Source organism: Nycticebus coucang, chromosome 7 (assembly GCF_027406575.1).
Source record: "Nycticebus coucang isolate mNycCou1 chromosome 7, mNycCou1.pri, whole genome shotgun sequence".
In the NCBI taxonomy this organism is placed as follows: domain Eukaryota; kingdom Metazoa; phylum Chordata; class Mammalia; order Primates; family Lorisidae; genus Nycticebus; species Nycticebus coucang.
Window position 1 is genome coordinate 115,471,807 of NC_069786.1, and position 16,033 is coordinate 115,487,839.

At 39.2% G+C, this 16,033-nt stretch overlaps 1 protein-coding gene across 5 annotated transcripts in view; it reads left to right on the top strand.

The window, feature by feature from the left end:
- Positions 1 to 16,033, top strand: part of ARPC2 (actin related protein 2/3 complex subunit 2) — an 87,230-nt gene that overhangs the window by 63,013 nt on the left and 8,184 nt on the right. For all 5 annotated transcript variants that reach the window (XM_053598018.1, XM_053598020.1, XM_053598017.1 and 2 more), the window contains 3 exons: positions 4,020 to 4,065; positions 7,821 to 8,007; positions 8,763 to 8,856. In XM_053598018.1, coding sequence (XP_053453993.1) covers positions 4,020 to 4,065; positions 7,821 to 8,007; positions 8,763 to 8,856 — 327 coding nt within the window. The remainder of the gene's footprint in view (positions 1 to 4,019; positions 4,066 to 7,820; positions 8,008 to 8,762; positions 8,857 to 16,033) is intronic.

Consider the following 16,033-nt stretch of genomic DNA (forward strand, 5'->3'; position numbering starts at 1 on the left):
AAATAACTTTCCTTTAAATATTTTAATTTACACTGTGTTATTGCTTTATTCTTATTATAAATGCGCATGGAAGAGACTATCATAAGTATAATAATTAAAAATAAAATGACCAAAAAAACTCAAAAAATATATATATTTTAATTTAGTGTTCTTTAGAGCTGGCCTTTCTCAATATCTCTTCTTCCTTATAACTACTTTAGGGGAATTAAGAAGGGATGTCCAGACATGAGAGTCTTGATGGCTATGCCTTGTTCACTGGCTTCTTTCAATAGCTAAAGTAGCAGGTTTGGTTCCTGTTGAACTATATTTGCTCTGGGGAGAACCATTTATGGAAGAAAGAAAATGCTATTACACCAGTGTGTGCACGTTGTGGTTGGGTCTTAAAGCAGGAAGTATGACTCAGTTCCTGAATCAGTTTTCAAATATCTTAGTTTTAACAAACTAGGTTTTACTTAATCTGTTGAATGAAGATACTGCCGTTTCTGTTTTCTTTCTGAAAAAAAGTAGTAGCTTTTGAATTATTTAAAATTTACATAAAATTCCATTTGTATAGGAATATGATCAAAAACTTGGCAATTTTAAAACTAAAATTGATCCGAACTAAACACAATACCCAGAGGTATAGGTAGTTGCTTCCCTTAGTTATTCATAGGCAATTGATTTGCCACATAAGTTTAAAGAAATAAGAAACAGAGTTTGAATTTGGAGTTACTTTACTGGAAAAGTTTCAGGAAGAAGACTGCTGCTTTTTTTTTTTTTTTTTTTTTGTAGAGACAGAGTCTCACTTTATGGCCCTCGGTAGAGTGCCGTGGCCTCACACAAGCTCACAGCAACCTCCAACTCCTGGGCTTAAGCAATTCTCTTGCCTCAGCCTCCCAAGTAGCTGGGACTACAGGCGCCCGCCACAATGCCCGGCTATTTTTTTGTTACAGTTTGGCCGGGGCTGGGTTTGAACCCGCCACCCTCGGTATATGGGGCCGGCGCCCTACTGACTGAGCCACAGGCGCCGCCAAGACTGCTGCTTTTTATAAAGTTTATGAAGGAATATTATGTAAAAGATAGTGGCTAATTCTTCTTTTTAGATGAAGAGCAAAAAGAAACAAATGGCAATAACTGAAAAGGAGAAGTTAAACAGACAGTTTAAAAATTTTGTAATCAACTCTCCCCTGAATAATCTTCTCTCTTTAAAGATCTAGATGCAAGCTAGATCTGGTGGTACATACCTGAAGTCTTAGCTATTTGGGATGCTGAGGGGAAAGGATTGGCTTGAGCCTCAGAGTTTTAAGTCCAGCCTTGGCAACCCAGCGAGACTATCTTTTTTTAAAAGCAGGGGAGAGGATGTCTCAGTATAGTGATAATAATCCTGGAAGGGAAAAGAAGTGTTAAGCTAGATTTCTTAAATCTCCTTTCTATTTTGTGCTTTTCTTAGAATAGAACTCTAGCACACATTGCTGCTCTTATAACTACCACAAGGGTCAAAGCCCAACTCCACCCACTCAAGTGGAGTAAATGACATTCCCAGTGTTAGCGCAGAGTGCATGGTAAATGGCCCCCTGGGTTGGTTAAACAGTGACTAGCTGTGATAACCACAGGAAGCTTGTTGCTTTATCACAGGCCCCTTTTAAAGGCCAGAACAGTTATGCTGCTGGGCTGAGAAAGTCTAATGATGATGAGCGATAGGTTGCCTCCACTCACTGTGGTGTCAGATTGGGAAAGGGTGCACAAATTCAAAAGTGAGTCATAGTTAAAAGTGTGAATGAATTAATAGGGAGATTTTGGCTGGTTTTGTTCAGGGGTACAGCAAGAGAGTTCAACATGATATAAATTTGGCACCATGTCCCTCTTAGATCTCAGAATATTAAGTGGTCTTTCCCACCTCCTGATTTCCCCATTTTCCAAGACCCAATAGTACGTGCAACACAAAATTGTAGCTCAGAAGTAGTATGATGTTTAAAATTCTTGTGGAATATGCATTTACTTATTTGCCCCAAACTCTTGAGAAGTGGTGTATGGGACACCTTAAGGTCAAATCTTTCAGTGCCACCTACAAATTCTGTGACCTTGAACTCCCCCTTCAGTTCCTCTTCTGTAGAAAGGTTTCCTTGCAATGCCTGTGTGATCACCAAATAGGAACCGCATGGCATTGCTTGTCTTTGCCTTTGTATAAGCAAGTATAATGATTGATTCATGGTTTGAGGTCCACCCTATTTAAGTTTTGCCAATTGGGTATTCCTTCCAACTATAGAAAAATGGTTAAATAAATATCTGAAATATTAGGAAATTTTGTTTTAATGGACTCTGATAACTGCAGACCATTATTAAAGTGCTTCCAAAGAATATTTAAGAGGGATAGTATTTTCAAATGGGACATAAAACAGATGATTTCTTCATAGGTTTTTCAAGACTATCTAGAAAATACTGTGAAAATAAACTTAAAAGAAAAAACATTCATATTTCTTCAGATGTTTATTGTGTGTTTCTGAGAGCACAGCAGTGACTAAGATAGGACCTACTCACATGGATCTCAACTCGAGTGCTACCCTTGTTCACAGTGCTTTTCTCTAGCTAATGACATTCTTTAAAATAAGCATATACACATAACTCTTAAAATGTAAATGAAAGTTTCTGCTTTTGTTCATTTTTAATTTGGTAACAGTATAGATTAAGTACCCTTCCCCCTTTTTTGGTATCCCAGAAAATATTAAAAAATTATACATATATGCATAAGTGTGATTATGGTACCATAGTGAAAATGACTGGATGCTTATAGACAAAGTTCTGCAGCCTGTTAGTATTTAGATTTCAGTTTTAACTTCTTACGGTATAGTGATGTAAAATAAAACGTACATTTCTTCAACCATGTCAATCTCAGAGTACTTTCCACCAGGTGAAGCAGTCATACTAGCAGAGGAAAAGTAGGAAGGTGTCTTCTTCTGTTTTGTGTTGCCAAAACAGAATGCCACAGACTGGGTAATTTATAAACAAAACAAGCTTTTTTGAATCAAAAGTTCTAAAGGCTGGGGAGTCCAAGAGTATGATGCCAACATCTGGCAAAGACCTTCGTGCTGTGTCATCCCATGGTGGAAGATAGAAGAGCAAGAGAGAGCCAGAGTTGCTTTTTTTAACAATCCACTCTTGAAATTAACAAACCCACTCTCCCAATATAGAAATTAATCCTTTATTCACTCGTGAGAGTAGTGTTCATGGCCTAATCACCTTTTACCATCGCCATGGCACTTCAATTTCAACATGAGTTTTGGAGGGAACATGCAAACCCTCCAAAAAAGGTATAAATAGGTAATAAAAGGTCTCTTTTTTTGGTTGCTTATTTCAAAAAGCTACAAAGTAGCCATCAGTATATATTGGTTTGTGGGGAAAGACATGTACAGCGTACAACCTTCTGTGGACCCACTAATATTAATAGCTGGGTAAGATTTCATTATCCATTGTCCCTTGCCTTAAAACCTGGTTATACAATAAATAATTTTAAAGCATACAAGATTAGCAGGCTAACAGAAATCAGTTCCCAGCAATCCCATTTTTATCTCCTCATTCACCTGGATTAGTGGCTTATCCTATGGTTGGTTGATAACTGATGTAATCTGTTCTCTCCCTCATATTTGGCATCCTTCTGCTCTCTTGAAAACAAAAGATGATTAGGTACTATGTAAAATCTGGAGAACAGAGACCATGTAAAGGGTGTGGGGTCCTAAAAGGGTAAAGGAAGTACCTCAGTTAACCTTTTGGATTCTAACTGAAGTTCTATGGGTAGCGTAGTTGGTGATATGGATAAATAATTTTATGGTTGGGGGTCACCACAATATGAGGAACTGTATTAAAGGCTCGCGGCATTAGGAAGGTTGAGAACCACTGATGTAGATAAATCTGCTTCCTTTGTCTCTAGTTTCCCATCCACCAAATGAAAGAGTGCTGGCTTACAAAGAGCTTAGCAAGTACAGTTCTTGAAAAATAATGTTATTGTAGCCTTTTGACTTAACGTTTGTTTGTTTGTTTTCTAGTTACTAAAGAGGGTATACGGGAGTTTTTTGGTAAATCCAGAATCAGGTATGTAGTCACACAAGGAACTATGGAATGACATGGGAAGAGATGTGTCCTTTCTGTATCATGCTTTTTTTTAACCAATGGATTTTGTTTAAATATTTACTTACTTTGCAAATATTTCTGCATAAGCCCAGTTCCCACTCCCTCTATAAAAATAGCCTTTTTTTTTTTTTTTTAATTAAATCATAGCTGTGTACATCAATGCAATCATGGGGTACAATGTGCTGGTTTTATATACAATTTGAAATATTTTCATCAAACTGGTTAACCTAGCCTTCACAACATACAAAAATAGCTTTTAAGGGGCTTTGCTTTGTCCTGTGTGGTACAGAGTAGGATGTACGGAATTGATGTATGGCATCTAACACTCACTTCATGGGGCCAAATGACTCTCCTTAATCTTCCAGCCAAAAGGCCACTCTTGTTTGCTCAGGGTGATTAAAATGCCTTTGAGAAGACTGACCAAACATTGATTCCTCCCTCAGCCTTTAGTAACACTTTTTTCTGCACACTGTATTTGGAGAAGGAAGAGAAAGTCACAACACTATTCTCCTATTTTCAAGTAACAAAAATGTCAGCCCTCTATTCAGGCCGATCTTATAATAAATGATCTCTGCACTCAAGGATAGAGGAAATAAAAGCACTGTGTCATCCTTGAGTAGAACAGCTGTGTTTTATACTGCTTTAAGAGGGATAATAGGGTTGGTGCCGGTGCTCAGTAGTTAGGGCGCCGGCCACATACACTAGGGCTAGTGGGTTCGAACCTGGCCTTGGCCTGCTAAACAACAATGACAACAACAACAAAAAAATAGCTGGGTGTCATGGTGGGAGCCTGTAGTCCCAGCTATTTGGGAGGCTGAGGCAAGAGTCGCTTAAGCCAAGATCTTGTTGGAGGTTGCTATGAGCTATGATATCACGGCACTCTACCCAGGGTAACATAATGAGACTTTGTCTCCCAAAAATAAAAAAAAGAGAGAGAGAGAGGGATAATATTTTATCCCTCCCTGTTTTATAAGAGGGAGGCTTAAACTAGGAAAACCAAAGAGCATTTTCACCCCAGAGATTTAGTGGTATGTCTCAAATGGTGCAGCAGTTAGTAGGATCTCAAAGTGAGAACCAAGTGGTAAGGTCATTTGAACTTTTGCTAGCTTCTTTCCTTACCTCACTTTTTTTTTTCCCCAGTGTGTATGGCTTGGCACCTGTGGCTCAAACGGCTAAGGCGCCAGCCACATGCACCTGAGCTGGCGGGTTTGACTCCAGCCTGGGCCCGCCAAACAACAATGATGGTTGCAACCAAAAAATAGTTGGGCGTTGTGGTGGGCACCTGTTGTCCCAGCTACTTGGGAGGCGGAGGCAGGAGACTCACTTGAGCCCAGGAGTTGGAGGTTGCTGTGATGCCACGGCACTCTACCCAGGGCGACAACTTGAGGCTCTGTCTCAAAAAATATATAATTTTTTTTTCAGTGTGACCACCTTAACACCCCCCACTATAATACCTTTACAATACCTTTGTGTCTTTTGGAAACAAAGTCTCTTGATAAAGAAAGATGCCCTTGGAATGCAACTTGTTACTGAGTATTTGTGGATAGGAGCTTTGATAATAGTCCATAAAGAATACTGAAATATGTTAACATCCAAACTGATGAAACAAATGTATCACAGAAATAAAAACCAAGATAAATATAGACTAAAAACAAATCAAGGAATTTAAGAAAAACAAACAGATGTAAAACAGAAAGAGAATGTTGGAAGTCTTGGGCATACTTGTCACAGCTGAAATCCTATCATGGAGAGTTTATGTTTCTGTCTCTGGGCCTTCTCTTCCACCTCCTGTTAAAACACAGACATTGCCAGATTGCAGACCCTGTGTTCATTTAAGTGCAAAGTATAAATATATAAAAGTAGCATCTCTCCTGTTTTTATGAGTCTGTCTACCCAAGTTTAGAAAACTCAGGCCATATAGATTTTTACTTCTCTATATCCTCGGTATGTTCTGTTGTCATATCAGAAGCCTTACTTAAAGATGATCTTTAGCTTAGTTGTAGTTTTATTTGGTTTGGGTTTTTTTGACTTCCTAAAACTAGCAAACCTCAGCTGTAGTTTCTCTTAATCTAATCATCTTGTAGTCTGTATGCTTGTCTGTTTTTCAGAGACCCAAAATGAAATAGTGATTAATGTTATTTAATATTGGACTGCCAAAAATGTGCTAAGTGTTATCAAAGCAAAGATTTAGCTAGCCCATGCTCTCAAACGTTCAAATTTCCAGTAATGTCTTGAGAAAAAATGAATTAGTAATGCAGTATAAAGGTTTGAGATATTTGGAAGTGTGAGATCCCTACAGTTCTGATAAAGGTATTCCCATCAGTTGTCTATGAAATATTCTTTAGTAATATACAAATATTCTTGTAAAACATCTATATAGTTCTTAGCACTTATTAATCACTTGATTATTTAATCAAATGTTCCAGCTCTGTTGCTTGGAATTCATAGTGTATATACCATAAAGAGGCAGAAGGTATCATGGTCTGCAGACTTGGATTTCAACTCCTGTTCTGCCCCTATATTGATACTAACCAGCTATGTTCCATGTATTTTAAATACGATGCATTCTTTTAATGCTCGTAACAGTCTTCCCTCATCTCCTTGCCCATTTTTTAAGGGAAGTATAGAGGTTAGGCAGTCTTTCCAAGGTCCTAACATAGCAGCAAGGCCAGGATTTAGACCCAGTTCTGTTGAGTTCAGAATAATGGCTCTACACTTCTATATCTTGCAGCATTCAACAAGTCACTTTGTCTCTTTGAATGTCTTTTTCCCTCTGTAAAATGAGAATAACCTTTAGAGAATTGTTACGGAGAACCAATGAAGTAAAAGGTTTAAAAAATATATTTTGAATATTTTACAGTATATTCAAGTTAAAACTTATCACACTTGTATATATATGAGCATGTAATTTAGGTTTTTCCACACTGCCTCCTCTCACAGAGGGTTTGCAGTGGCACATAAGGAGGTATATTTTATTATCAGAAAGCTACTCAGCTACTAACTATTTTGACATTTGGCATGTTAAACCGTCAGAGACAAATAAATGATTCAATAATCCTCTTTAAACTTGTCTGTGGAACTCTAAATTTCTTTTTGTTTTTTTTTTGTTTTTTTTTTTTTTTTTAGAGACAGAGTCTCACTTTGTTGCCCTCGGTTTACTGCCATGGCGTCACAGCTCACAGAAAACTCCCAACTCCTGGGCTTAGGCAATTCTTTTGCTTCAGCCTCCCACGTAGCTGGGACTACAGGCACCCGTCACAATGCCCGACTATTTTTTGTTGCAGTTTGGCCGGGGCCCGATTCGAACTCACCCCTTTGGTATGTGGGGCCGGCACCCTACCCACTGAGCCACAGGTGCCACCCGGAACTCTAAATTTCTAATCAAAATTCCTGAATTATGACTTTCTCCCATTCCATACTTATAATCAGTCATCTGATATTGGTTCATATTTTTGCTTAGCATTTATTAATTACATATATTTACAAGGGGGTTTTTTGTTTTGTTTTGTTTTTGAGGTAGGTGGAAACAAAGGATGTTCTGCCTGGGCTAAAGGTGTAGACACTGAGATAGATGTTATTAGAGTGTTAATTGTTTTTTAAAAAAATTACCTCTAGTCTCTGTTTACTTAGGAGAGATTAGTAAGCTTTTCTTTTTTAAAATATAAACGCTGAGTTTATATTAAAAATGTGTTAATATGTTTTTCCCCCAATCCTAGGATACAATGTCTCCTTGCTATATGACCTTGAAAATCTGCCCACGTCCAAGGATTCCATTGTACATCAGGCTGGCATGTTGAAGCGAAATTGTTTTGCCTCTGTCTTTGAAAAGTACTTCCAGTTCCAAGAAGAAGGCAAGGAAGGAGAGAACAGGGCAGTTATCCATTATAGGGATGATGAGACCATGTGAGTATAGAATTTGGTCCTGAAGCCTGAGTGTGGCTGTCACACTAGGATGGCACTTGCTGCAAGAATTATGGCTCATTTAAACCTTAAATTTGGGCAGTGCCTGTGGCTCAAGAAGTAGGATACCAGCCCCATATGCCAGAGGTAGTGGGTTCAAACCTGGCCCCTGGCCAAAAGACTGCAAAAAGTAAATACATACATACATACATAAACCTTAAATTCTCTTGTATGAATCCCCTTTAAGTGTTTTTTCATAAAATTCCTTAAGCTAGGTTGTGGATGATAAGGGAAAAATCGGCTACTTGTCCTGGTCTCCAGATACTGAGAGTTGTCAAAAAATGAAAGAAGAATCTAATGCTTTCCTTTAAGACACCACTACTCTTGAGTCCTCTTTAAGAGTATAGTCCAGATAATCAGGTGGCAGAATATGACCTTAGGTTCTGTGTTATTGCAACTCTTAGATTATCTGTATACTATGAGTCTAAAAGTAGAATTCTGAGAATCACTAACTCTGCATTCGATGTCCATATATACAAGTTAATAAAACATGCTTTTGGTAATTTCCATCTCTTGCCTCTGTCTGCATTTTCTATAGTGATTTTGTGGCGGCCATAAATACCTAGTTTCATTTGGCACACCTTTGTTTTTATGAATTAAGAGATTTATGACTTTAGCCTTCTACTTTACTTGATCAAGTTATTCACAAAATCCCATTCTGATGCTGTGCTTACTCTCATGGGTTTTGTTTCCCCCAGGTATGTTGAATCCAAAAAGGACAGAGTCACAGTAGTCTTCAGCACAGTGTTTAAGGATGATGACGATGTGGTCATTGGAAAGGTATTCATGCAGGTATGGAGTAAATATCTTGGAGGGAGACTAGGGTATGGTGAGTTACACCTTTACACCAAAACACACCATAATTATAGAAAATAGAACTAGCAGCTTTATTGATGCTGGAACTTGTTGAAGATTTAACTGAACCACCACCAAATTCACTGAATGTTGTTATTTTTTCATAGTGAGTCTAATCTTTTGCAGGGCAGGACTAGAAGAATTGGGCATTAAACACACTGTGACTGAGTATTAAGTATCCTTGTTACCATTTTAGAGTAAATAAGTCTTTGATCGAAAGCTTTTAAGTTTCCTACCCACCTATGTTTCCTCAGATATCTACCAAGTTTTGGCTCTTTTCTTGGGTTAGTCCCAGTGTCTTTTTAGAATAGAGTCTGTAACAAATTCTTAGGTAGTAGATAATGTGTTAATAGGTGGAATTGTTGACCTGACAGAGGAGACACCGGCCATAAATTTGGATGAGTCAGTGTAGAGTGCTTCTCTCAGAAGAAGCTCATCTTCTGAGAATAATAATGAGCATTAACAGGACATTTTATAATTGAGTTTTTGGTGCAGTTTCACTGAGGTCATCAGATACCCGTTGTGGCTTTGTCCTGTTGTCTGCTAGTCGATTAGTTTCTGGCTCTAGGACATGAAGGTTCATTGGTCAAATGGTATCCAGGCTCGTTTCTTTTGAAATGGCTCGGATTCAAAGTTTAGTACAGTAATTAAACTTTTCTTTTCTGAATCAGAGTCTCAAGCTGACGCGCTGGGTAGAGTGCCGTGGTGTCATAGCTCACAGCAACCTCAAACTCTTGGGCTTAAACGATTCTCTTTCCTCAGCCTCCCAAGTAGCTGGGACTATAGGCGCCCACCACAACACCCAGCTATTTTTTGGTTGTAGTTGTCTAATTATTGTTTGGCAAGCCTGGGCTGGATTTGAACCTGCCAGCTCCAGTGTATGTGACTGGCGCCCTAGCCACTGAGCTACAGTGCTGGGCCTGATTAAACTTTTTAAATAGTTTAATTCTTCATTCTGATCCTTGGCAGAATGATAAAGGTTTTTAAACTCTTGACAGAATTTCTTTTGCAAAATAGAGTTGAAAGACAACTATGCTTTAACAGTGAGGATATTTTATGTGTAGCCTTCTAAGTGGCTAGAGAAATTCCCCTTCCCTGGCTAGGGAAATGTTAAAAAGCAATATCCTCCTATAATACCAGAACTCAGGGAGGCTGAGGCAGGAAGATCGTTTAAGGTCAGGAGTTTGAGACCAGCCAGAGCAGGATCAAGACACTATCTCTACTAAAAATAGGAAATCAGCCAGGCTTGGTGATTCATGCCTATAGTCCCAGCTCTTTGGGAGGCTGAGACAGGAGAATTGCTTAAGCCCAGGAATTTGAGGCCTTGGCCCACTAGCCCAGGCAACAGAGCAAGACTCTGTAAGTAAATAAATAAAATCCCATCTCTAGTGGCTTTTTGTGTTTCGGCTAATTAATTTGAAACTCTAATTGGGAAGTCTGTGCAGAAAAATTGGAATACCGACATTTGAGCATTCTCAAGTATTGAACATAACAATAATACATAGGTACATATCTCTTGGATCCAGAAAATAAGACTCCAGATAGGAATTTGTTGTGTTTTTATGTAGAATTGACAAGGGAATTAAGTGTAGTAGCTCAGAAATTTGGGCTAAATCCAGACTAACAAACTAATTTTAAAAGGTATGAAGTCTGTATTTAGATTTGGCTAGTTTTTTACCAGTCTTGTTCCATCTTATTCCAGGAAACAACTTAATTTTTAACTTTAACAGATGTTATCTTGGAGAGTTTACTGGAGATTTGTTCTTTAGTAGAATGGGGTTGGGGGCTGTTTGGGTTTTTTTTGAGACAGGGTCACACTTCAGGCTGGAGTGCAGTGGCTTCATCATCATAGCTTACTGCAGTCTCACACTTCCAGGCTCAAATAATCCTCCTGCCTTAGCCTCCCAAGTAGCTGGAACTATAGATGCACACTACCATAACTGGCTAATTTTTCTATTTTTTGTAGATATAGGATCTTGCTCTTTCTCAGGCTGGTCTTAAAGTCCTGGGCTCAAGCAGTCCTCCACCCCAGCCTCCCAGAGTGCTAGCATTATAGCCATGAGCCAGTGATAGGAATTTAAACTCCTTCAAAGGTACCTGTGGTTGGATGCTTATCTAAAAAGCAAAACAAATCCTCTTTTGAATTGTGTATTAACAGTGTCACTGGTTAGTGACTATCCTGGTGCAGTGCAGGCCAGATGGCATCTAAAAACATGAAAAGGCAGTGGCCTTTTCAGAAAGTCATCTACTCAGCCACCCTTTCCAAATTTGGACTCTGGGGTAATTTAGGAAACTGGACCTTTGCTTGGGTTTTCCCCAGAAATAAATTGTCTTGAGTTTTGCCCTGGGCCTAGAATTTTAAATTTCTAGGAGAAAAGGAGGCTCATGGATGCCTGGTACGGAAAGTTGTGCCTTAGGAACACTGAACACTGCCCTACTACCTTTAGGAAGCATATTCTTCCACCCACACGGGTGTCCCACTGTTAGCATTGGTGATTATTGTTATAGGTGTACCAATTTAATGCTAGGGAAAACCTGGTGTATGTCAGTTCAGTGCTCATTCCATACTTAGCAGTAGATCCGGTAGTTACACTTTTGGAGATTATCTTATAATGAACTAGAATTCTTTTCATATTATAATATCTTAAGGTCAAGCTAGTAACTAAGTGAGAAAAGTTAAATGGCAATCACTGATTTCTATATGTTCAGGTACAAGACACAAGCAAGCTACCTCATAGGCAGTTGCAAAAATGTAATTTTGAGGGCCCTTTCCATCTGCTTACATGTTTATATTTAGGTGTTTTCCTGAACTGGGACCACTGAGTCCGAGTCAGTAATTTTGGTAGGTACTGCCAAACTCTACTCCATAGGGGTTGTGCTATTTTATCTTCCACTAGTGATGAATAAGAACGCCCATTTTCCCACAGAGTATTGTTTAGATGGATTTCTGCTAATTTTATATACATTTTCTTAGGAGTAAGGTCAAATATTCTTTCTTATATTAAAAACCATTTTTTTCTTTTCTTATGAAATGTCTCTTGTCTTTTACCCATTTTTTTATTGAGTCATTGATATTCTCAATTTCTTTAAATACTAGGGAGAGTTGGCCTTTCATCTATGATAAGAGATGCAAATATTGTCCGCAGTTTGTCATTAGACTGTTTTAGGAGGGCGTTCCCCATGCAGTTTATTTTTACATAATCAAATTGATCAGTTTTCTCTTTTACAGCTTCTACATTTCAAGTCATAATTAGAAAAGCTCTTCCTTACTCCAAGGTTATAAAGAAACTTACCTGTGCTGTTTTCCTGGTATTTATCTCTTGGGAGTTTCTTCTGGTATATAACATGAAAGAGGGATCCATCTTGCTTTCTAAATGGAGATCTTTGACTCAGCGCCCGTAGCCCAGTGGTTACAGCACCAGCCACATGCAGTGAGGCTGGCGGGTTCGAGCCCAACCCAGGCCAGCTAAACAACAATGACAACTGCAACAAGAAAATAGCCAGGCATTATGGCAGGCGCCTATAGTCCCAGCTACTTGGGAGACTGAGGCAAGATAATTGCTTAAGCCCAAGAGTTGGAGGTTGCTGTGAGCTGTGATGCTACTACGGCACTCTACTGAGGGTGACATAATAAGACTCTGTCTCAAAAAAAAAAAAAAAAAAATAGGGCAGCGCCTGTGGGTAGGGCGCTGGCCCCAAATACCAAGGGTGGCATGTTTGAACCCAGCCCCAGCCAGCTAAAACAGCAGTGGCAACTGCAACCAAAAAAATAGGCGTTGTGGCAGACGCCTGTAGTCCAAGCTACTCGGGAGGCTCAGGCAAAAGAATCACTTACGCCCAAGAGATGGAAGTTGCTGTGAGCTGTGATGCTACGGCACTCTACCAAGGGTAACAGCTTGAGACTCTGTCTCAAAATAAATAAATAAATAAATGGAGATCTTTATTCATTAGGAAAATTCTGTGTATTTTTTTTTTTTTACATATGACTTTAAACTGTTCCCTTAAGGTACTTGTGGTTGGACCCTTACCTAATAAGCAAAACATTTTTATTTTCGCATTAATATTATTTCCATTTAGTGATTCCAATAGCAATTATATAAAAGTTCATGTTTATACCCCTGATTTAATATGCTACCCTAAATTCCTGTGTAATATGGATTTATTCTGAACTTTCTGATAAATTTTACTTTGGAAGAGAAAAAATAGTTTGATGTTCAAAAGACATCATAGCCAGAGGAAGAAAAAAGAAGCAGCATTGTTGGTTTACATATAATAAAGACTCTGATATGATGGAGGGCTGTTTGGGTTTGTTTGTTTGTTAAGTTTTATTAAAGAAATAAAACCAGGGAGGAGCAAAGATATATATAGATATATATATATAGCAAAGATATATATAAGATATAAGATATATATATATATGTTATATATATATATATGTATGTGTATATATATATGTTATCTAAAGTATAGTCCCAAACCAGAAGCATAGTGTTTTTTGTTTTTGTTTTTTTTTTTTTTTGAAGACAGTCTCACTTTGTTGCTCTTGGTAAAATGCTATGGCATCATAGCTCACAGCAACCTCAAACTCTTGGGCTCAAGTGATTCTCTTGCCTCAGCCTCCTGAGTAGATGGGACTATAGGCGCCTGCCACAATGCACAGCTATTTTTAGAGATGAGGTCTCGCTCTGGTTCAGGCTGGTCTCGAACCTGTGAGCTCAGGCAATCCACCTGCTCGGCTTCTCAGAGTGCTAGGATTACAGGTGTGAGCCACTGGGCCCAGCCCAGAAGCATAATCTGTTCTGTTTGATCCTCAGAAGCTAAAGGGTAAAAACAGTAGAAGTTAGAAAGTTTCCTAACCCCTTGGTAAAATGAAAGATGTTTTCTAGAGAAGGGTGATTTCAGAAGCTTTGCTTTAGGAATTTCAATTTGGCGTGATCTTTACTCCTTCCTTCCCTCTCCAACTATAGGTCTTTGGGAAACAAAATATGTTAAAAAAGGAGCTAATGTAACCTAGCTTATGGTCATTTCTTTTCCACCATCCATTAGAAGCTGAGTAGTGCATGTTTGAGAGGCAGTATGCAGAACAGGTGAGGTACTAGACTGGGCACTGGGACTCCCCAGGTGTTATCTTTTCTTTGCCACTAATCACTAGGATTTTCTGGTGCCCATATATCCTTCTGACCTGCAAATGGAAGTAGCCACTGCTTCCTTTATTAAATCAGGTAGGGTAGAAGTGCTTTCTTTCATTCAGCAAGGCATGTGCTAGACAGCCTCTTTGGCATGAGGAACTTCCCTAGTAGGTAAGCCAGATGCCTTAACGAATAGTACAGTGTCATAGCAGAGGTTTGTAGAAAAGACATGGCAACTTCAGCAAGAGAATAGCCACCTTCCCTGGCTGTTGGACATGGCATTATGGAGGAGGTAATATTTGAATACAGTAGAAGAGCACTGCAGAATACACGGCTTTGTAAGCACACCTTCATCAGTACTCCAAGATGAAGAGACATTGCAAAGCCCTCGGCCATTCTTCTGCCATCATCTTTGAAGGCTCAGTGGATCAGATTTGAATCATCCAGTGTTAAAGGCACTGCTAGAAAATCTAGTTCTGTTCCTAGAAATCTGACGGGGAAGCCTTGTCACTTGTCTGTCTACATAAGAAAACATGGACTGGGAGGGACTTTACCTAACAATTGCAATCAGTGTAACCTGGCTTATTGTACCCTCAATGAATCCCCAACAATAAAAAAAAAAAAAAGAAAACATGGACTGGGCGGCGCCTGTGGCTCAGTGAGTAGGGCACCGGCCCCATATGCCGAGGGTGGCGGGTTCAAACCCAGCCCCGGCCAAACTGCAACAAAAAAATAGCCAGGCGTTGTGGCGGGCGCCTGTAGTCCCAGCTGCTTGGGAGGCTGAGGCAAGAGAATCACGTAAGCCCAAGAGTTAGAGGTTGCTGTGAGCCGTGTGACGCCACGGCACTGTACCGAGGGCGGTACAGCGAGACTCTGTCTCTACAAAAAAAAAAAAAACATGGACTATAAAAACCTGAACTTTAGAGATCGGAACATGGAAGGAATGGAATGATTTTTACACCCTCAGTCATTTTTCTGTATTTTGAGGATATTTTTTGATTAGCTCTTTTCTTATACGAAGGAGGTGGTATCTAGGTCCATTCAAGAGCCAAAATTAAAATTAGACTATTTCTCATAGCACATAGTCTCCCTTTCTTTATGAATACTATAGCAACTCAGCTTCTTGAACTCCATCGTCTTCTGCTCCCAGGAGGGGTTTAAGTTTGTTCTACAGCAGTGTTTTTCAACCTTTTTTATCTTACAACGCTTAAACCTATAATTAAACTGCCATAACACGCTTAAATTTTGTTGTTCCAAAAAAGGAGTAAAAAAAAGAATATGCTTAACTCTACTTTGAACTTCTTTCAAAAATAATTAACGATCTTTAAAATTTTTCACACGATGGAGAGAGCAAAAAAAAAGGGAAGGAGGGTGAGGGTGGGGGGTCATGGGATGTGGTACACTTTTTGGGGGTGGGACACAATTATAAGAGGGTCTTTATCAAATGTAATCAGTGTCGCCTGGTTCTTTGTACCCTCAGTGAATCCCCAACAATAAAAAATAAATTAATAAAAATTTTCACGGCAAATCAGTTGCAAATCACTGCTCTGGAGAGTCCTCAGTCAAATGAGACTCATGTAGAAGCCCAGAGAAAGTACGATATTCCTGAACTAGAAGAAGAGGAGGATTAGGGGAGATAAGCAATGAAAAACTGGTTAACTCATAAGGGGCTTTTTATGCACAGATACAAGGAGTTAAGACTTATGCTAAAGGTTAACAGTACTTAAATTTGGCCAGCTGTGGTCGCTCATAGCGCTAATCCTAACACTCTGGGAGGCCAAGCCGGTTGTATCTCGTGAGCTCAGGAGTTCAGCAAGAGCAAGACCTCTGTCTCTACTAAAAATAGAAAAACTATCCCGGTGTAGTGGCATGCATCTGTAGTCCTAGCAACTTAAGAGGCTGAGGCAAGAGGATCACTTGAGCCTTAGAGTTTGAGGTGGTTGTGAGCTATGATGCTACAGCACTCTATCCAGGGCAACAGAGTG